This window comes from Periplaneta americana, chromosome 13 (genome assembly GCF_040183065.1).
Source record: "Periplaneta americana isolate PAMFEO1 chromosome 13, P.americana_PAMFEO1_priV1, whole genome shotgun sequence".
Taxonomy (NCBI): Eukaryota; Metazoa; Arthropoda; class Insecta; order Blattodea; family Blattidae; genus Periplaneta; species Periplaneta americana.
In genome coordinates this window covers 53,662,592-53,686,108 of record NC_091129.1, presented here as the reverse complement: position 1 = coordinate 53,686,108, position 23,517 = coordinate 53,662,592, and the positions used below count along the sequence as shown (strand labels likewise).

The 23,517-nt window shown below is 36.2% G+C and overlaps 1 protein-coding gene across 3 annotated transcripts in view; it reads right to left on the bottom strand.

Moving 5' to 3' along the window:
* The window catches only part of LOC138711913 (cytochrome P450 6j1-like), an 81,458-nt gene that overhangs the window by 38,160 nt on the left and 19,781 nt on the right, over positions 1-23,517 (bottom strand). For all 3 annotated transcript variants that reach the window (XM_069843215.1, XM_069843216.1, XM_069843213.1), the window contains exons 2-3: positions 15,666-16,195; positions 6,248-6,521 (exon numbers count right to left, since the gene is read on the bottom strand). In XM_069843215.1, the coding sequence (XP_069699316.1) occupies positions 6,248-6,521; positions 15,666-16,182 (791 nt within the window). In that variant the 5' untranslated portion in view covers positions 16,183-16,195. The remainder of the gene's footprint in view (positions 1-6,247; positions 6,522-15,665; positions 16,196-23,517) is intronic.

Genomic DNA, 23,517 nt, shown 5'->3' with positions numbered 1-23,517 from the left:
TTATAAAACATTACATTTATCATAAAGCATTATGCGTAAGTACCAAAGCAGCTATGTTTACCAGAAAAAATTACATAAGAATTCTAGGTTTAGTTATAAGTCTGTTAAAATATATATAACATACAAGGAATTTTGCAGTAGGGCCTATATAATAACGATGTAATTATGATAAAATATGCTTAAAATCGTCGTAGTTTAATTGATTTTGTCAAGAAATGCATTCTTCTGTCACGTCATATACATCTACGAAAACAGAATTTGGTTCTGTCTTATTTAAATCCAATTTCTTCATAAGTCTATAAATTTTTTAATAATGTTTATAAATTCTAAATGTCGGTTATTGGAGTGGGACGATAATATTGATGTCATATAAAGATAACGTTTGACCTAATAACCCGACCTTTCTCTATGCGGAGTTGGTTGTGCCAAACTTTGAAATCTGCAAGTATGTCAATTGCACATGTGACAAGCTAATCTTATATGAGTCTTAAGGTCTTATTACTCGAAGATTATGGTTGTTTTGTTTGTTGCGCGCACCCTACCCCATTATATCCTGGCCTAGTTGCCTCATAACTGTTGCTTTCTTGATATCAGTTGTGAGGTTCAGACATATCTTCGAACAGTTGAGTAAAGAACAAATGGAGTACTCTTATTAAACATCGTAGAGGGCTTTATAAATCTAATAGAAAATAAAATTTAGTTCAAGCAAGTAAAGAGATAGGTTTGGAAGTAAATACCGAAAAGACAAAGTATATGATGATGTCTCATGATCAGAACACAGTACGAAATGGAAATATAAAAATTGGAAATTTATCCTTTGAAGAGGTGGAAAAATTCAAATATCTTGGAGCTACAGTAACAAATATAAATTATACTCGAGACGATATTAAACGCAGAATAAATATGGGAAATGCCTGTTATTATTCGGTTGTCAAGCTTTTGCCATACAGTCTGATATCAACAAACCTGAAAGTTAGAATTTATAAAAGTTATATTACCGGTTGTTTTGTGTGATTGTGAAACTTGGACTCTCACTTTGAGAGAGGAACACAGGCTAAGGGTATTCCAGAATAAGGTAGGCTACTTAGGAAAATATTTGGGGGCTAAGAGGATAAGTTACAGGACAATGGAGAAAGTTACACAACATAGAACTGCACACATTATATTCTTCACCTGACTTAATTAGGAATATTAAATCCAGACATTTCAAATGGGTAGGGCATGTACTGTACCATCCAGAAATGCATGTAGAGTGTTAGTTGGGAGGCCGGAGAGAAAAAGACTTTTGGGGAGGCCGAGACGTAGATGGGAGGATAATATAAATATGGAATTCATGGAGGTGGGACATGATGGTAGGGACTGGACTAATCTTGTACAGGATGGGGGCCGATGACGGGCTTATGTGAGGGCGGCAATGAGCCTCCGGATTCCTTAAAGGCATTTGTAAGTATGTGAGTAAGTAAGAAGACGGATGATGTGTCGGTGAAGCAGAAAAAAAGTTGTAGTTTTTGGGTCTCTGTCGGAAATCATGACGTGATTCACCATATGACGTCAGACATCGTTTATGAATATTTACTAAATATTTATTGAATTTGTTTGAAAATTTGTTCATCAGAAGACTGTGTTAGGTCATTTTTTTAACAATACAACAACCTACTTTAACTATTTCGTATATAAATTACTATAAGCCTAACTTCACTATAAACATACACCTCATCAATGATCAGAGTCACCGGCGTAACTCAGTCGGCTAAGGCGCTAACCTGCCGATCCGGAGTTGCGCTCGGGCGCGAGTTTGTTTCCCGCTTAGACCCGGTTGGGTCTTTTTTCCGAGGTTTCCCCAACCGTAAGGCGGATGTCCTCGGCCTCATCTCGCCAAAAAGCATCTCCCTATCACCAATTCCACCGACGCTAAATAACCTCGTAGCTGATATAGCGTCTTTAAATAACAAGTAAAAAATAATCAGTGATTAGTCACTAGTCAGCAAAAATCCGTTGACAAAATTTGATGGAAGATTGATTTACAATCAAATGCTCATTGTTCTTCCTGCAACGAAAATATAACTGATAGCGAATCAAACCCTCTTTGATCGTAGATCATATCTGATCGGTTTTTCTGCAACCAGGTCTTAGAAGTGGAGTGGGGATATTCTATTTTAATAGATGGAAGTCTATGCAAAACACAACATTTGCTAGGCAAAAGTCGAATTTTGTAAATTTTGACTTCGGATGTTTGTCAGTTTAAGACTTCTATTGGTCTTGGCTCTTCCGGAAATAAAGCTATGCCGCCCGGGACTACCTTATTTTGCGGAAAGTTCAAATTAGATTTGAAAATTTTCATGTATAAAATGACTGTATAATATGGTTATCTATTAATCCAGCCCCCTCAGCTTTATAGCGTGTTCGGTGAGGTTTTCTGTCACCTAACGTCCCTCACCTAATGTCCTTTCTTTGGAAACACTGACAGCTCCTGTGACAATTTATAACGCCACTGAGGGGTAAAAACTTCGTCACAAATTTGGGATTCTGGTTTATCATATTAGAGAGACTTTCACTGAACCGACTTCTGTCAATGTCACCTTCAACAAGCTCTTGGAGGAGATGTACTTTATATGAGTGCTATTTATCTGCCTTCATTAAGTTTCCTACAGATTTTTGACAGTCATCAAAGTCAGTAGTAAGATACAGAGTTGATAAATTCGGGTTATCTTCCACAGATAGTAAAACATGGAGTGTTCCTTAAAAATCTGTAACTTGTTTTGGTCTTCCAGATTTCGGTCTATTTTAACACTTTCAATATTACTGAACTTGGTAGAATTTTAGAAACTGTAGAGTGACTAATATTTCTTGCTGGATGCATTTCACTAAACAAGGTATCTGCCACCTGTTGGATCCTCCGTCTATCACCATTAGGGTTATGACTATTTTGTAACCCCATGTTCCTGTATCATAAATCGATGAACTTTTGCTCATAAGACCTTCCTGAAAAAGGTCACCTCCAAACCGAAAATTCATTGTTACCCTATACGCTTATAGGCTAAGAAATCAAAATATTTTAAAAGCGTTATTTTTTTAATTCTAATGATGTAATTGTGTAGTATGTATTCAGTTTTTGAGGCACTGTTTGTTGATAGCACAGTTTATTGCTATAGCATGGCATAAGGAATTTAAAAAAAAAACATATAAAATTACAATAGCTATATAAAAAAACATTGTGGAGTATTTAGCATAATTACAGCATAATATGTAACTATTATGTTTTGTTAGACAAAATAAATCTAAGCCGAAATTACTCCTCTTTACAGACATCATAAAGAGCTTGAAGGCACTTGATTTTCCCTTCTGCACACTGATTTGTTCTGGGAATTTCCTGTCTCTATGGTTCTTGATTCAAAACTTTTTCACAGACTTCAATGCCTTTTTCATGAACCTGCAAGCTGCTACATAGCTTTTGACAGTCAGCTGCATTGTACATTTGGTCAGCAAACCAATAGTCCGCCCATCTATAAGAGACGAACCTACAAATTTCGAGTATTGAGTCTCTTCTCTATGGTATATAAGAATAGATGCTCGGGAATTTCATCTTGTATTACTTAAATTAGGTATTTTGTAAAACTTCACTTGCGCAAGTCTTCCAGTTTCTTAAAACAAAAAGCGGATAACTCGAGTTAAATTAAATAGAAATTTCATATCATCACGCCATCTACAGACTTCTAATAAGTTCTAGAAAGTTCTAGAATGTTCCTCAAGGTTCCAGAAGGCTTTACAATCCAGAAACTTGTAGAAACATCCTGAATTTTTCAGAAAGTTCCAACATGTTCAAGAAAGTTCTAGAAGCTCCAGAGAGTCATAGTGCTCCTACTTGCTTATAACACATACATACCGATTTTAGAAAATTCGTGTTCGAGATGCCTTTTTTTAAATAAATAAACAGAATTAAAGGACACGATGTTACCTACGCTTCAACCGTACAGTGTGGGTGTGTCTGAACTCTGCACAGCGGACAGGTGTAAACAAAAGCAGGTTTTAGACATACAGACACAGTATACTTCGGTGGAACATAAACGTTGCGCACTACATTTTCGGAACATTTGGAGTGAAATATAACCAATGTAAAGTTGTTACTCTTGGTAGTTCTCTACGGAGTGTACAATTCAACTAAAGCCAAATTATATTAGAATTACTTAATATAGCACTACAGGTTAGAAATCGACTACCGCACTGGACACGTAGCACCACAGTTCAGCACTGTTGCTGTAACCAGACAGTACAGAAAACAATTCTAAACTCCTTCCCTCTGACGTCATGTACAATTACTCGAGTCACGCTGGTATTGTGTTTATGAAGGAATTGCTTCATCTCTAGGAATGAGATATGAACCGTGCAAATTGTCGTCGTTTTTTAAACTTGTAAACCATTTTAATGTAGTCCGCAAGATTTTCTTCCAAATGCTCTTCATTCCCTAGATGAGTGGATATTAATTATATAGGGAAAATTCGTGGACATAACTGAATGTTTAAAAATTTTTTTATACATGAGTGATACCCATTCATTTACGAACGCAACTATAGGTATATTATTATATTTCTATAAATTACTTTTAACAAAATAACGGAACTTTAAAATATTTCGTGACTTTAGAATAGCCTTACGTGTCCTAAATAATAATAATAATAATGATTTATTTTAGCTGGCAGAGTTAAGGCCGTAAGGCCTTCTCTTCCACTCAACCAGCAAAAAGTGTATATACATATGCATGAACTTACAAAGAATCCAACAATTTGATTTAGATGAGAGTTACATGTATACAAAAGTTATTTACAAATTAAACAACAAAATACTATGAACTATTAATTAAACACTGAAATAAACTGTGTAGCAGAATTAAACTAAAATACATAGAATGTTAATATATTTCAAATAATATTAGATAATAGAAAGAGATTATTACGAGACAATTAAAATACAGCACAATCAGGATGATGTCTAAAGAAAAAAGTAACAATGTAGTCAGTGATAGTTTAAATCAGTATGATTGGAGTGAAATGCTAATAAGGTTATCTTTTAAGCTGTTCTTAAAGGTGTTTATTGTCTTGCAGCCCCTAATACTTTGTGACAAGGAATTCCATTGACGCGAGGTGGATATTGTAAAAGATGATGAATAACAAGATGTTCTATGAAGAGGTATACTTAGCGTGTCACAGATAAGTGATCTGGTTTTTACGTCGTGGCTAGAGTATAGATAAGAGAAACGAGACGAAAGGTAATTTGGTGTTGAAGTGTGCAGAATTCGAAAGAGTAAAGACAAAGAGTGTAAAGTTCTACGTTCTTTAAGTCGGAGCCACGAGAGACTTGCGAAGGACGGTGATATGTGATCATACCGTCGGATGTTGCACACGTATCTGACGCACATATTCTGAGCTCGCTGTAACTTAACTGACAATTCAGAACTTAGGTCACTTAACAAAACGTCACAATAATCGAAGTGCGGCGTTACTAGGGTTTGCACTAGGGTAAGTTTTAGTTGCTGGGGCAAGAAGTTTCTCAAGCAACTCAAACAGTGAATGGAGGAACAGATTTTTTTTATCGTTTCTTTAACTTGAAAATTCCAACTTAGATTATTATCAAAAAAGAAGCCAAGATTTTTTACGACAGATGAATAAGGGATTAGCGTGTTGTTAAGGGTAACAACTGAAAGATTACTGTTATTAAGGGAGTTAACTAAACGCTTATGTCCAAAGCAGAAGTAAAAAAATGCATACAAAATAAAGCGATTTTATATTATCGAAATAATGGAACACAGAATAAACATGGTTCCCGAAACTAATAATATGAGAAAAATATGCTATGAGGTTAAGGGAGAACTAAGATTAACAATGTTGTAACAGCTTGCAACCATTAAACCAAATATGTGTTCATTGTGGAAGAAGAAGAAGAAGAAGAAGAAGAAGAAGAACAAGAACAAGAACAAGAACAAGAACAAGAAGAAGAAGAAGATGATGATGATGGTGATGATGATGATGATGATGATGATGGTGGTGGTGGTAGTCGTCACCATCTTAAAAAATAAATTTTCAATTTCATGTCTGGGCTAAATTTTGAATTATGCTTGCATGTGATTGAAAGATTTTCAAATATTGCTTACTTTAGCTTCTAAATCAGAATAATAAACATATCTCATCCAAAGGTGCGGTTTTGCATGTAACTTATAATAAAAAGAATGGTAGAATTATTATCATGACTGTACCTGTATTGTACGGTACTCCACACGGTGCTCCTGAAGAATCTGGCCGTCTCATGTTCGACGAAGTTGAGTAGGAAGAAGTTCTGCAGTGCTGGTGCGAAGAACATGAATAGGACTGCAATTCCTTTGCGCACAGTGTGGTCAAAAACCCGACGCATCTGCTGCCTCACCTCGGCGTCGGGGTTCTTCAGCGAATTGCTCTCAATGCCCAAGGCGCAGGTCGAGATGGCGTCGGTTGTGTAACGCGCCATTGTCTCCCGCACCATGACTGGCGAATCTGAAATGCCCATTTAAATAAGGAACAGAAACTACATAATCGGCAAAGAAAAGAAAACGATAAAAGAACAACTACCACCAAGAAAACACATTATTTTATTTGAAGTTTTAAGCATTTCAATTCAATTCAATTGTTTCATCCTGTTATAGATGTTGCTATTGTCTATTTTCCAAGCATACGTAAATGAAATTATTTGTATACATCGAAATAATACAATTCTCTTAATTGATTATCGAAATACTAGCATTGCATCTTTTCAAATGAGTTACTTATATTTACTTCCATTTTTGAGCATCGTGGAAGAGTTTAACGGAGAAAGACCCTTGAAGGTTTAGCTTCGCGTCAGCCCCCTTGAACATATTCTAGTGGAAAAAGTCACCGTTGTTAATAGAAATTACATTTATTATCACACTGGACAACAGCCTAAAAGTTACGGAAACAAAAAAAGCGATTTATGACTAATTTTGTATCGCTAATGACGAATATGACAGTAAAAATGGCCGCAGTGGTCTGGTTTTCAATGTATAGCATATGTCTGGGATTACTCATTTCAGAAAGAGCGTCAGCGGTTTCTCGGTCAAGGTCACAGCAAATCCCTTACACAGGAGATGTGGAGAAAGATTTATGATCCTGAGGAGTTGTGTTTGCTTGTAAAGGATTGTTTGTTTATTTAGATACAAGACGTTGCTGAGTGGAGACTGGTTTTCATGATTCTTTTGAAGTAAATTCATAAAACTTTTGTAGTAATGCTCATAAAAGTCTGGACGGACCTCTTCAATGAATGCTTGTTGAGAGGGAGTATTCCAGAGCGTTGGAGAACATCGAAGATTAAAACGCTATATAAGGGGAGAGGCAACGCTAGTGTCCCTCATACATACAGAGGCATCGCTCTGGAATGCACACTCCTGAAAATACTGACGAAACTCGTCGCACAAAGAATAACAGCACTAGTAGACCATCATATACTAGTAGAACAATTTGGCTTCAGAAAGAACCGATCCACAATACAAGCCGTGGAATGCCTCCAAGAAAATATAAAAGAAGCGCTCCACCATCCGAAGGGGAAAGTCTACACGGTGTTTATGGGCGTTCGACACAAAACTCATAGCCAAATTAGAGAACCTGATAGGAAGGAGGAACCCCATAGCCAGACTGATAAGGGACATCTTGATGGAGAATAGTATTCGGATCGACGACACAATAACAGTATCAACACCGATCGACCAGACAACAGGAGTTCTTCAAGGGGATCCGCTCAGTCCCTATTGTTCAACATAGCGACACAGGACTAGTAGAGGCAACGAAAGCAGAAGGACTGACGACTTATCTATATGCAGATGATATGGTCATGGCATCCACATCACGAAACACACTGCAAGAAGCATTCGACAGATTGGTAGAATGGGCCAGAGGAAATGACCTTATTTTAAACAGGACAAAAACAGTGGCGATGACGTTCAAAAGAGGAGGAAAACAAGCGGCAGCAGATGCTATACCTGGAGGGCGAGCCACTGACCTACGTAAAGACCTTTAAATACATAGGAATAACCCTGCAACAAAATGGATCGACATACACAGCCCACATCAAAGACAGAGTGGCAGGGGCTATGATCGCCATGAACGACATTCAGTACCTAACCAGGATCTCGTTGGAAACGGCGATGAAAATCTTCACGGTTAAAATAGTGCCTATCATCACATATGGCCTCGATATTGTCTGGCAATATCTCACTAAAGGTAACCTGAAGGACCTCGAGAAAATGAAAGCGACATATCTGAAACGGGGTACTTGGCCTGTCCAGATTTGCACCATCCAGAATCGTCTATGAGCTAACCAGAGAACCTATGTTACTAGAAGAACTACTGCTGCAATTCCTACTGCCATCAACATCAGCATACGAGAGCACCGTCCTCGAACACCAACGTAAGAAAGCAGAAATATGGGAGGAGTTCTACGTCACGGACGCCATGGCCAGAGAGGACTGGAAGGAGGCCATCTACCTACAGAGACATCTGGTAACCAGATTTGCGACCCACGGCTTTCACTTCAAAATATGCCGCAACACCAGCTTTCACGACCCGAACGAAGAGTGCATGTGTTTACTGTGTGACGAACTATGTGGAAGATACCATATGATGGAGTGTAAAAACCGATTAGTTTCACTGACCAAGTTCTGCAGCATCGAAAGCTAAAATAATATATTATCCTGCACATTGTGCGCACTTCCGTTATTATTTTCGTAGTATTGTGCTTAACCATATATACGTCTCTTTTGTCAGCAGACTCATTTTTAATTCTGCATAGTGATAAATCATAAATATCCGACACACACCAGAACAATGGAGGCTATTTTAGATGCTTCCACGCTGAGCCTTAAAGCTGTATTTTTGCACAATGGAAACACTTTGCCTTCAGTTCCAATTGGCTACGCAGTCCATATGAAAAATACATATCAAAATTTGAGAGATATTTTAAATTACATAAATTATGACAGATTTAAGTAGCAAATATGTGGTGACTTAAAGATGGTTGCGATTCTTGTTGGCTTACAACAAGTGTTTACAATTAATATTGCTGTTTCCTATGTGAATCGGGCAGCCGGGCTAAGCCTTTGCACTACAAAAGGAAAGACAGGCTTTTTCGAGAAACTTTGGAACCAGGAACGAAGACCATAAAACAGCAGACAATGTTTGACTCTAGAAAAATTTTGCTCCCTCCGTTACACATCAAACTGGGACTGATTAAAAATTTCGTAAAAGCATTGGATCGTGTTAGACCAGCTTTCAGATATTTACATTAAAAATTTCCAATTATAAGTACAGCTAAAATTAAAGAATCAATTTTCATAGGACTCCAAGTCAGAGAACTGTTTTCAGATAAACATTTCGATAAAGTTCTGACAAGAAAAACACATGCTGCTTGGGGAACTTTCAGAACGGTCGCCTCATATTTCCTAGGAATCGTCGTGCGCCAAACTACAGGGAAATAGTGGATAATACGTTGCCCAATTATCATCAAATGGAGTACAATATGTCATTGAAGATACACTTTCTCCACTCTTATTTGGACTTTTTTCCCTGAAAATTATGGTGCAGTTTCTGATGAACATGAAGAGCGCTTTCACAAGACAATTGCAACATTTGAAAGACGATACCAGGGTAAATGGAGTACATCCATGTTAGCTGATTATTGCTGGTCGGTGGTGAGGAATGGTCCCGAGGTCCAGTATAGCAACGCTAAAAAGAGACGTCTGTAATAATAGTTGAGGTAAGCCCAGCCGAATATGTTTAGGAAAATACAACTTCTATTTCTATTGATTTCTTTCTCAAATTACAAGAAAAGTAGACCACATCTGACAATTTTCTTGCTATATTCATATTCAGCATGAAAAAATGCATTGAATTCCAGTGTTTTCTCTTCCGTGACAGAAGAAAAGTTAAATTTTGTTATCCATTATTATTATTATTATTATTATTATTATTATTATTATTATTATTATTAAAAACAAAACGGTCAAAAGTGGGACAGTAACAGTATTATCAAAACAGCTGTCAGCTGTTACACGCATTGCAAGAATGAAGTGGAGATTTCCACATGAACAAACTTTAAATATCTTAAAGAAATCTATAGGCATTTTACATAATCATTTAAATATTGTTTAATTCTTTTAAATTTCTAAATTGCATATTGTACTGTGATTACTACATATTGTATTGATTTTTCTCTCTATTCCATACATACATTTTTTGAAATTGTTTTCCAGACCTATATGGTCATCTGTTATGACAGGCGGATGTATTAATAATAAGATTTTGGATTATCTTTCAGAAACGTGGGGACTTTAAAGTAAAAATGGATTTAGCAACTTTTCGTTCTAAACTTGGCTCCCTGTAGTTACTAGATAGATGTAGTGGAGTAGAATTTTAATTTCCATAAATAATCATTTTATTTACAAATCCATTTTCCCGGAAGTTTATTTTCCTTGACTCAACACCAACTTATTATGCCAAATATTAATCAATCTGGTTGACATTTTACTGCAAATATTTATGAGGTAGCTGCATGTTTCTGTGCATTTATTTTGTAAGAAATTCTGCTAGTTTATTTCATTAATATTTTTTCATTAATTATAGGAAAAATAACATTTTTAAAATTTCGAGAAATAAATCTTCCAAACTGAATAAACGAAGCTAGAAAATTGAGATCATCTAATAAAAATTTGGGTTTGAAAATATTTCTAAACATAATAGAAAAAAATAAAAAGCCATAAACATTTGGGAGTTCAAAATTCTCATTTTATTAGTCCTGTACATAGTAAATAATATGCACTCAAAATTTGGTTGAAAAAATGTTGTGGAAAAAAGTTGTCGTTTTTAGTGACGTGTCCCCTTAAGTAACATTAATAGCCTATTTAATATTGCTGTTGTCATGCTGCATTTGTAACGTGAGTTTGAGGAAAGTAATTTCACTTGATAATAGAAGGATTCTCTTTGTAACGACTGAACGTGAATGCTAAACGGCTACAAAACAACTTAATTTCGGATATAAAAAACTGCTTATCCTCGTACAATGCAATCCAGAAATATTTCCTCTCTTACCATTATTTTGCACCACATTTGTTCCTCGTATTTATCTATCTTCGGAAAATGTATTATTTGTTTTTCTTGCATTAAATTTTATATATTTATATAGGTAATATAAAATTTAACACAAAAAAGACAAATAATAGCCTACGTTTTCCGAAGTGATATAGTGTTAAAAGTTGTGTAATCAAGATGTATATCTATCTTTCATAAAATGCTGAGATCATGAATTGCATGTTTCAGTGATATGATATTATGAGGATGGAATTTTTATCAAATTATGAATTGTTTCCCCATATTAAAGTTATTTGTAAATTTTATTGAAATTAATGATATCAAAATTATTATTTATTTTTATCAATTTATGCAACTGACAGACGAATTACTACATTTCTTCAGACTCCACCAGACACAGTACTTTCCGCACTAGTGGAGGACATTGGAGAATATCATATTATACTTCCATATAAGTACATGACGAGATTGTTTTCCATACGACGTGTATTTCTTTGGGAAATCAATTGAAGATTTGAAATAGAAGACACAAATCATAACTGCAATTTGCATTATTTGTTCTCATTTTGTGGATGAATATCAATAAACTATCAACATGAATTTGGTTTCACACTCAACATTATTGAAATATGATTTAATATTCTTGCACTGATTGTGAGAGAAGTAGTTGAAGCTCCGGCACTGAGAGAAGTGGTTCAAACCAACAGGAATGTGAAACCACTTTTAACCAGATTAAAATGAATTTTTTTTTGTCTGAAAAGTTTATGAATTACTCTCCCAGCAGATTTAAGTCAGTGCTATGTGGTGAGAGAAGTTATTTCAGTCAACAAATATGAAATCACTTTAAAATGATTGATGCGAAATTTTGCGTCTAAAAAGTTTCAAACCACCGGAATGGCTCAGTCAATTAAGGCGCTTTCCTTCCGGTCTGAAGTTGCTCTCGGGCGCGGGTTCGATTCCCGCTTGGGCTGATTACTGGTTGGGTTTTTTCCGAAGTTTTTCCCAACTGTAAGTTGAATGCCAGGTAATCTATGGCGAATCCTCTGCCTCATCTCGCCAAATACCATCTCGCTATCATCAATCTCATCGACGCTGAATAACCTCGTAGTTTATATAGCGTCGTTAAATAACAACTAAAAAAAAAATTCATGAATAACTTCCCCCACAAATACTAAGGTCCATAATAAAATGTAGTCATTTTTAATTTTGCTCATAAACTCTTTAAAGACTAACCTAAATCCAACGATATTTATCTAGATCAGTCATGTCAGCATCAGCTTGTCGTGTATACTTCGCCCGCAGTGTAAGCACTCGTGTTCGCGGGCGTCTGCACTCTTTCCCTTTTTCGCCGCAAGAGGAGTGGCAAAGGTGAATAACTACATCTGTGGTACAAAACATTATGATTGCTTGATTTAGAGTGCCAAAGCAACACGATGACGTGTATAATTTATTTTGTTGGGGTGTTGTTGTTGTTTAGTCAACTGTCCGAATACAGGTTTGAACCTCATAAGTAGAGACAGGATTTCCATGCAAATGCAGGTTTTTGTATAAGCATGCTACAGTTCTCAAACTTTGTAAATATCCCTTTCATGGCTTAGTGATTCGAAATATGTATACTTCGCATATTTGCCTGTTTTGGTCATTTTAGTGCTAAATTAATGCATAATGCATATTTTGAGGTTTATGTTGCATATTACGTTCATTTTTATAGTTTCATTGCATATTTTATATTAAATCGCATCATACTGCATTTTATAAATGTTTCCTCGTAGAGTTTGGTATTTCTGAGCTTACAATATTTGAGTATATGTATTGAAAAATATAAGTGAAATGCTGATGGTTTGCAGGGTTTCTACCTGAGGACTTTGAAACTTATCAGCTAATCCTCTCATTGTACTGTCACACTGGAATTCCACACTCCTGTTCTACACAAGTCTTACCCTGAGGCTAAAATTATTATTAGAAGAATATCTCTTCTGCTACCTCCCATACTTTGTAATTTGGCGACAACAGCACTAACATGCTTCCCCTAACCTGCCTTTAATTTGGAAAGGCAGATAGGTAGAAGGTCTCTGGTAGGCTACATGTACAGGTGTTTTGTGAATTAGCTACTGTATTTGTGTTCTGTGGTGATCTGTGAAGTATTGTAATGCCCCCGATTAAATGTTCGAGAAGAGATTTTGTGGCACAGTGGTTCAAAGGAAAAGAATATCTTAGAAATTTGCAAAGACTGTTAGTAGTACATTGTGCCATTCGAAAATAAAATGTAAGATTCAATTTTTATAGTGCACATTTTCAATGTTTTTTTTTTTTCCTTCATTGTGCATATCAGGCCATTTGATAGTGCATGCTTGCATATTTTACGGTTTGATAGTGCATGAAAATCCCGTCTCTACTCGTAACACTCATGAGACAACTATGGGAAGAATTAATTAACTTTTTTATATTTTTACTTTTATTAATGGGAAGATGATCCATTTTTTATCATTATAAGATTAAATTACGTTAGGAACATCAGTGTAATTATGTAGAGTTGTAGACTATTAATTGACACTCAAAGTGCACTACTTGTTCTAGAATCAGCAGTAGCTGTTATTCGATCTTAGCATGAAGATTGCTTATTGGTTATTCAAGATTTCAAGCCGCAATCACATATTCTGTAAAAAAATTTAATGTACTGCGATATTACAATATTATGAATGCAAGAACGTCACAGAAGACAATAGGATGAAAATGATTGCTTATATATATACAGGATGTTTCAGACTACTCGTAACAGCCTTTTTTTCCTCGAAAAAATTTTGATGACCAAAACCTATATAAAGAATCGATCGGTGGTAGTACCATTTCCAGTAAGAAACCGGAAGTAGGGGTACCTGTGGTCAACACGTGAAAAATAATTAAACCGACAGACGTCGGGAGATTATACGGGACACCAAAAAAAGGTTTTCTCCCCTAATGTCATATTTTTCTCAGAGGCTTTATTAAACCGGCAGAAGTATGCGTTCTTCAGTTCATGACGACTCTACAAATTCACATTTTGTTGTACGTCTTGACCCAGTGCAGTGCTTTATTAAACCGGCCTGGTGGTGCAGATATTTGCTGCAGCAGGGGAAATAAACGATAATCCTGAAGTATTTCACTGCATTAGACAATCCATGTCCCGCCGATGTAACCTCTGTGTACAGGTCAATTGAGAAAGTTTTTTAACTTCTTTTGCAGCGATTTTTGTGTGTAAATGTTTTTGAACGTTTTTTTTTTCGGTGATTTGAATGTGTAAATGTTTCATAAGAGACTCAAGCAATAAAGCATGGCAATGGTTTGTGTCACATTAAGATCTGGTGCCCTCGCGAAATAGTGTCTCACAGCACAATATGGCATTAGAGAAAAGTGTTTGTGTTAGTGTCCCATACAATCCCCCGGAGATTGTCGGTTTAATTACTTTCCACTCTGTATCCAAACACACACATGCACGCGCGCGCACACACACACACAACATTTGAAACTATTAGTCCAAAATTTTACTAAATCTAACTATGTATAAATTATATCGCTGTGGTTTTTTTTAAGAATTAACAACCTTTACTCTGGTTATTATTTATTTCTTTAAATTCCATGCCGCTCGTAAGTTTGTCAATATTTGGGAGCACTTTTAGGTGCGTACATCTGTTTCACAAATCAATCTCAATAAAACTAGGCTAACACCACATTTGGCAGATTCTCACATAGAGTCCATTATGAAGATAGACTCCAGATTCGAACAAAACTGATATTGGAAGAATTATTTATAGAGAACATAAAAAATGTAGAATATTGAAATAATAGTGACAAACCCGGATATTTATAGGGATATTTGTGTAAAAACAAAACCGATTTGAATTATTTTAGTTTTATTTTGAAAACATTCGTCAGTATATAAAAATTTTGAAATGGTGTCAAGATATACCTTACTTCACATTATTCATGGATGGGTAATATCATTCAGAATATAGTCATATTTCTTATTGTTTGTGTTATAATGTGAAATAATTTTTGTGCAGTGTGCAACGTGCACTCTAACCACAGCGCTCGCAAAATGCACTCTGCCCTGATAGATAACAATCGTAACCTTGCCCGTGTCCTTGATATGCCTGGTCTAGATAAAACAGTTATATTTCATTTTCTGTATCTAAAGTCCATAATTCTTTAATTTAATTAGCTTCTACGTGCTCCATATCGTCAATAATTTCGGAATTAAAGTAGATTTGGGAACCCCACGTTGTAGGCTGTAGATTTATGGTACGTAAAAAACACTTGGCCCTGAATAAATAATGTCACTGTCCAAATTAAGAGTAGCTAATATTTGTTATGCCGTGTAGATAGATTTGTCTACGAACTTTGAAAACTAAAAATCGTATTTCAGTGATATTAATAGTCGCTATTTTTGCAGGAGGTGTGGAACTAGATGAACAGTGCTGGTTATAATGAATTGTCAAGGCAAGAAACGACAGTAACGTACAATTAGATTAATCCCTTGTACCAAAAGTAACTTAAATATAACTGTACCTCTATGTGCATCCAAGCAGCGAACGAGCTCTTTTCCGCAGTTCTCCACAAGGTAGAACATCATCTTCATCTTTCCTGATGTAAAAGCAGGTGACAGATTCATACGAATGTGCTTCCACTTCCTCCCTTTTAGAGAGAAGATTCCAAGTCCGAACACAGGATCTATATCTGCATTGACGTCAATAATGCGATCGATGAATTTTTGGGAGTCTTGCGCCACAATCTTCTTCACGAGATCCAAGTCGTTGACGATGAGAGCGGGTTTGTCGAAGGCGAATATCCCCAAGTAGGCCTTGACCTTGTGCGCATCGCACAGATTCTTGAGGTGGTGGGCTATGTCAATTCTCTGGAGCATTACATCTTTTAAGTTTCCCAGAAAAGGCACCGGCTTCACATACGGAATTCCGAGCTTTACCCAGAAGTCGAAGTTCCGCGTGAAGTAGAAGTACAACCAGATGAAGAAGGCCACAAAGACGACAATAAGAGTCAGTGATACTGATCCGTACAACAGTGGCATTGTTGACGATTTCCTGAAATATTTAAATATAATATTAAAAATGGTGCAATTTTCTAAATAAATTGAGTGTTTACAAAGCGAATTTCATACTCATATTTCTTTCCGGACTTGGTACCGAAAATTACCCAAATTTACCGAAGTTGATAGACATAAAACTTCTTCCGTTGATATTTCAACGCTGCAAGACTCATTCTTAAATTGAAAGCAGTATATCAGAAAGGATTTATGAGATATAATTGGAAAATAGATCTCCATTATCGCTCGCACGTATTTCTTCGAAGGTCCCGTACTCGAGGGTGTTTCCTTCGAGCGAGCGAAGAGAGCTCTAAATTATGTTCACGAGCGGTCTATGCTCGCGTGAAAGAAGATTCGCAGAACGCAACCGGGAATCGTTTGCATTTACTCGGAAGCGCACATAACCTACAGTACTATTTACTGTGATCTAATAAGTTAGATATGTTCTGTCGGATAATCAAGGATAAAATGTAGAACCCTAATATTTATGTTCGTTCTGACTTGTCATTCTATTTGCTATATTTTATGCTCAGTCTTACTTTCTCCTCATATTTGAAATGCTGTATCAATGAAAATTAGTTGTACGTTTTTCATCTTGTACAAAACACGAAACTTAAATAATTTAAGTATTAAAATATATTTTTGGATGTAAAATATAAATGATACAAGGATAACTACTACATTCAATTGTCTTTGGTTCGAAAATTAAAGTAAAAAAGAATAACTTAAAACAACGAAATTAAGTGATGATTTATGTTCGTTTTGCAACAAATTTGGTCCACACCTTTGGAGTAACGGCCAGCGCGTCTTGCCGCGAAACCAGGTGGCCCGGGTTCGAATCCCGGTCCGGGCAAGTTACCTGGTTGAGGTTTTTTCGGGGTTTTCCCTCAACCCAATACGAGAAAATGCTGGGTAACTTTCGGTGCTGGACCCCGGACTCATTTCACCGGCAATATCACCTTCATTTCATTTCGACGCTAAATAATCTGAGATGTTGATACAGCGTCGTAAAATAACCCAATAAAATGTAACAAATTTTCCCCACACATCACTTTTGAGGTCTGATGGCTTGCTTAACTATTATTATCCGTAGCTTAAAAGTTTAGCCTTCACCACGTGTCTAGTTTCCCTATCCATGTTTCCTCTGGCAACTGTCACGGGTGTGTTTCGCTCGTCTCGAATATCACTCGCTGTAAATTAGCGGCGTGCAATAAACCCTCGTATACTTGCAACATTTATCGGTTTAATAGCCAACTACACGATCGCTTTGTCGCTCTCGAGCGAAATTAGTAATCCAGGACTCTGTTCTCTATACTTATACGGGTAACATTTTTGTGCGTTAATTTCTACGGTTTCGATTAACCAACATTTCTGATTTTATGTGATGGCCATGCTATATCAGTGGCTTAGTTCAATAGTGCGATAACTAAAAAATTGTTATTATTTAATTATTGTCATGGAAGCATTAAGTTTTCGAAGATCTTTTCATATCATTCATTGTGCAATTGAGGGGAAAAGGAATTGGCCACCCTACTTCATTATCTCCTGGCCTAGTTGCCTCATGAGTGATCCCTTATTGGTATCATTTATGATATGAGGTTCATACCTGTCTTCGGACAATTGACTAAAGAGAACTACACTATGTGCTGCTTGTCTTACAGCCAACACCAGAGCATATAATGTGGTAGTGCATTTAAAGAAAATTGAACACTTCTCAATTCACTTTGCTACGAGTTAAGTTGTATTACAGGGTGAATATAAAATCTTTCCCCGATTATAAATATTTATTACTGAAAAATTACGTTAGATACAGGGACGGGGTTTTGAGCAAATGATACCTCAACTTACTAAGTTTTTATGGATACGCCTCAATATGTGCTCCGATTGTTGCCTGGTGAACATGAGATCGAAATCAGATTTCATGCCATGTTTTCGCCAATATCTCAAATTTTCCGACCACCAATCCGAACAATATATCTGTTGGCTTTTCCGAAGGTATGAAAGATTGCCTCATCACAAAAACAAAGTTCCTTAAGACAGTCACTGTGTCGTCCAATTCCTTCCAGAATATTCGCAACAAATGCAGTACTTCGGGGACGGTCGTCTGGCAACAAAGCTTGCATGATTTGCACTTTGTACGCTTCGAACTGCAACCGTCTCTGCAAAATTCTCCACACCTCCGGAAAAGTCAACAGATACAATGTTCGGTTTTGGGGGTCGGAAAAGCGAGATGTTGGCGAGAGAAATTGCATGAAATCGGGTTTCGATCTGACTTTCTTCAGGCAACAAACGGAGCACGTGTTGAGGTGTATCCATAAAAACTTGGTAGGTTGAGGTATCACTTGCTAAAAATCCCTTCCCTTTATCCAGCGTAGTTTTTCAGTAATAAATGTTTGTAATCAGGGAAAGACTTTATATTCATTCTGCATTGCACAGTGTACGTTTGATAAAAATTACACAGTCTTGAATTCAATAGTGCTATATGTTGAGATGTCGTATTACATTGAAAGTATTTTTAATAGTGGTTTAAATAAAATTGTAACTTAAGGAGTTGTAGGATAAAATGTAATGAAAAGATTATGTAACACCAGAGCAACGAGAAAATATTAACAAGAGGTTTTGGGTTATGGACAGAGACCTGCACAACGGCATAGCCCATGGGCTGCTTCCGCACTGCACCGTACTGGACTTCACAGTGTCGCACGGAACTAGCCCGTGACGCCATCCTGCGTCACCGCACGGACCGGGGCGGACTGCTTGCGGAGCGATTTTGTGCGGTGGACTTGTATCAAGGCGTCGAGCCCAAGTTTCCTCTTCTATAAGTTAGGCCTACTTATGAATTGAGTTTAGGCGGGTTTGTGCTTGTGTGTGCAGTTTGATCAACGATCTGCTACTGTTTCAAACGTTTTCGTTTTAGTTTTTGATTTCTGTTTTTCAAGATGAGTCCAAATAATGGTGCATCGTAAAGAAAATACAGTCTTCCTTAGGCAGCGTTTACACTATAGAAGTTCTTTGACAAAGAATATGGTAAAATATTTTATCAAAGATCTTTGATAAAGGATAGGATTTGGGCTATATTAGTCTACACTATATAAAATCTTTTATAATAGATTTTATCAAACATAACCTAAAATTAGGAACAAAAGCTCTCCTAACACTTCTTCCACAACAGTGAACACGTGTTCCGAGAATTTGTTGATACTAATATTTAAGTGTTAAGTTTCTGATTTGTTTATACTAATATTTACGTGTTAAGGTTATAACGCCGTGAATGAAGAACAGTATTATGTTTGTTTAGCTACAATTAATTCAATTATTACAATATGCATGTTACTGAAGAGGAAACACCTGTAGCTTAAACCCCTGATCACAACACAAATATGTGGTCAGGGGTTCAACCATGTATTGCAAGACTTGATAAGAGAGGTATACACCAGAAAGAGCTACAATGAGAGAAATTGAAAAGTTATGCAAAACACTTATAAAAGAAAACCCATTACACTGGCATATATTTTATAATTAAGATCTTTATCAAAAAAAACTTTGATAGTGTAATAGCAGCCCGGAAAACGTAGTGAAGGAGAAAATCGGTGCTAGAGAGTTTAAAACAACAGAGTCGGATGGAAATTTAAAAAATACCATAGGGACAGTTTTTAATCTGTGTTAGACATCGGTGGAAAATAATTTAATATTGTAATATGCACGGTATGCGATTAACTGTATGCTCATGCCACACGCCAAGCGAAAGCACAACCAATGCGTTCAAGCAGGAAAGCAGTAGAATGGAATCAACCGCTTAGTTGATGTCAATGCTGTGCTGAGCAGTGCGGTGGGCTTCGAAGTCCGGTTCGATGGACTAGGAAGCGACTACGTCAAGCAATGTTGACAAAGCGTTTAGAATAGAAAGTGTGGTATCTCGGCAATTGAATTGAATTGAAAGAGGAGAAGTGGGAGCAGAAATTTAAAAGGTACGCAAAACACGTCCTCGCAAGGGGTTCGGGGCTGAAAGAAACTGAATATGTGAGGTCAAAGCCTGTTGGACACTTGTCTCACTCCGGGTTACGCTGCTCCACTGAAGGAGATCCAGAAAATTCTGAAGGGGGAAAGCCGAAAATGGACGTAACCTCTTAGGTACCACATACGCGAGGGAAGAGAAATGTGATAGCTTCTCGTACAAGTCATTTAGGTCATTACTTATTTTTTAACTTATTATTGAAGTTCTTCCACTACTCTTTTCTTGTCCGTCATCAATTCTTCCACTACTTTACTCCTCACCACTAGTATACCAAAAATATTATACTTCTAATTCTTGACCCCCTCCTTTATGGCACATTTCCCCTCATTACACATCTCTAACTATTTGCACTTTTCACTGCTAAAATTTCCACATTGCTACTTTATTTTACTTCCTTAAGTCATACTGCTTTTTCACCTTGTTTCCTCCTCTTCCTTCATCACTGCTTCCTGAACTAAAACCTACCTGCATTACTTTACTTTTCGTCAGCCTCGATTTATATCTTAGTTCCTTCGCCCGCTTCGGAATTGCTCCCATCTGATGTCCACTATTTCCATTCGATTGCACTGAGGTTATGTACTGCTGTGCTTGCTGAATACCAGTTCGCGTCACTCCTATTTCTTCTTCAGATGACGTCACTGTCTGCATCCCGGAAATTTTCGCTGAGTTTAACACTTTTACACTTGTCTCGCTGTTCCCGTGTACACTCACCATGCTCGTGTCACTAACCTCGCCTTTAGATACGATATTCTTGATTTTTTTCTTTCAAAAAGTTTCTGCTCCTTTTCCTTTCTTCTGAGCCTAAAGACGGATCCTTTAACGTTACTAGACACTGCTCTACACTAAAAACCAAATTGTTTATCTTAATTTTGTCCTTGATAAGTTTCGCGAATTGTACATTCCTTCGTGCTTCTTTAAGAAAAGGAATTAAAACTCTTCTTCTACTTCTCACTTCGTAGCTCCTGTCGTTATCTATTCTGATCGTTGTGTTCCCTTGCATCCTTCTGTTCTTCATAATCCTCTCCTTCGTAATCAAGCTCTTAAATTTTACTAATATTGGCCTAACTTGTTCTGAATTTTGTAGCACATTTGCTTCTTTCCTACTCTAAATGCTTCCTGTACTTGTCCATCGCTCACGTCCATACCAAAACACTCACAACACACTCCTAATATATTCTCATATGTATCGATACTCTGTTCTCTATCTTTTTCTTCTATCCCGAAAATATAACAAAGTTTTTTCTCCTCTTTTTCTCCTCAAAGTGGCCCCATTTGCTATTTAGAATTTTGTTTTCTAGTTGAATTTTCTTCCATCTTCTTTCTTAGCTCTGCCATGCTCTCTTCATTACCATTATGACTTGTTTCACTGTACGGTCCTCCATTTCAGTATTACGCACACTTATTCACCGGTTTAACACAGGTCAACGCCTCCGCTACACGTTACTATCCCCTGACTTGCACAAAGCGAAGCGACTTCCTCTGCAACGTACATAAGACTCAGAATCAGAGTATACAAAAACTTTTTTTATGAATTTTATTGTTTAGATATTATCAGAAACAACGGCAGTTTCGTACAATGAAAGTGAAATGAAAGAGTACGTTCATTAAATAGTTGAGCATACCACATTATCTGTTGTATCAAATTGAACTTCCACTGATATAGATTCTATCACACATATCTATGTATGAATTGTTTACGATATTATTCTGTGTAATGATACCTCACGCAAATTAGCATTAATAAGTTAACACATTTTCTGGTAACACATGGGACCTTCATATGTGACCATACATTTGAGCCGGATATTATAAGTATTATTTTAATATTATTAAAGAAAATTCATATTTTATTGTCTCAATTTATCACAGTTCTTAAAACAGTATCAAAGTCCACATGCCGGCTACAATTGAAGGATTGAGAGCGAAAACCAGACAAGTCCAAAAATTCCAATTTTGAGCATAGTACCGTTATCCTGACTTCATTTAAAGCGGCATCTATTGACATAACAAATTTCTACAAAAACCGGATTTTTGCTATTGAAATGAGTGTTTGAAAATATAGTGTTTCTGCAAAAAGCGGATTAGTGCAACTTCTTTCTAGCAAAAAACGGACAAGTCACAAACTTAACCGGTTCTTGTTATAAAATATTATGAAGATGGCATTAGTGTTGTCTTCTTTTGTTTCATCGCCATATTAGTTATTATTGTCGGTGTCATTGGTTAAATATTTCGTTTTACAAATGAATGATCATTGAAATGAACTAGATCCAAAAAAAGCAAGTCATCAGAATGAGGAGAATGTTGAGGTGACAGAAAATGACAAGAGTAGTGATGTGAAACGCTGTAATAATAATAATACTAATAATAATAATAATAATAATAATAATAATAATAATAATAATTTTGGTTGAACACAGTTTGAGTTGTTATTAGAATAATTATTTTTCGGTATTTGATATACGTGGCGTGCCAAGAATTCAAAGACTAAGGGACACAAATTTAGGATGTAAAAAATATTAAAATAACAATATAGTTTTTCTCGTTCAGGAAATCATTCCAACATTAAGTTTTAATTTAATAAAACGCTTATAAAGTATTTATTTGTATGTTCATACAGTTGACAATATGAATGAAACATGATTTCATAATAATATACTTTTTCTCAATTAATGTGTGTACATATAAAATTTTCTGCAAAAAGTGAATTATGTACAAAAGTTGTTTTTTCCCCCAAGAAACCATATAGAAGAGAACAGTGAAACGTTTTACTACAGCTGGTAATATATGAAATACTTATATAAAATATGTCAGATTACACTGCTCTACAAAATTTGACTGACTTTTTGTTTATCTGACTTTTTCAATGTTATATTATCAATTTGATAGTGCTGATCACGAATATAATATTCATTTTCCTGAAATGTCGATATTTTTCAAGAAAAATAAAAATCATACATTTTAGCATTTCTGCAATATACTAGTATCAGTATTCATAAAACAGATATTAAACAAAAAATAATACAAAATAATAAGGAAATACATACCTATGCATGACACAGGATATATTTATCCTTAGTATTTCGTTAACAGTCATTCAAAAATGAACAGAACTTGTGAATTTCCGTTTATGAGGATCTGAAGTGCTGCGAACTAGGCCCCAAATGTAGTCTCCCATAATAGCAGCATCACATCGACCCTGGTATCTTTTTTCCATTGTTTCGAAATCCTGATGGAAGCGTTCACCGTGTTCTTCGCTAACGTCTCCCAAATTAGGCCGAAAAAATTCTAGGTGGGAATGCAAGTAA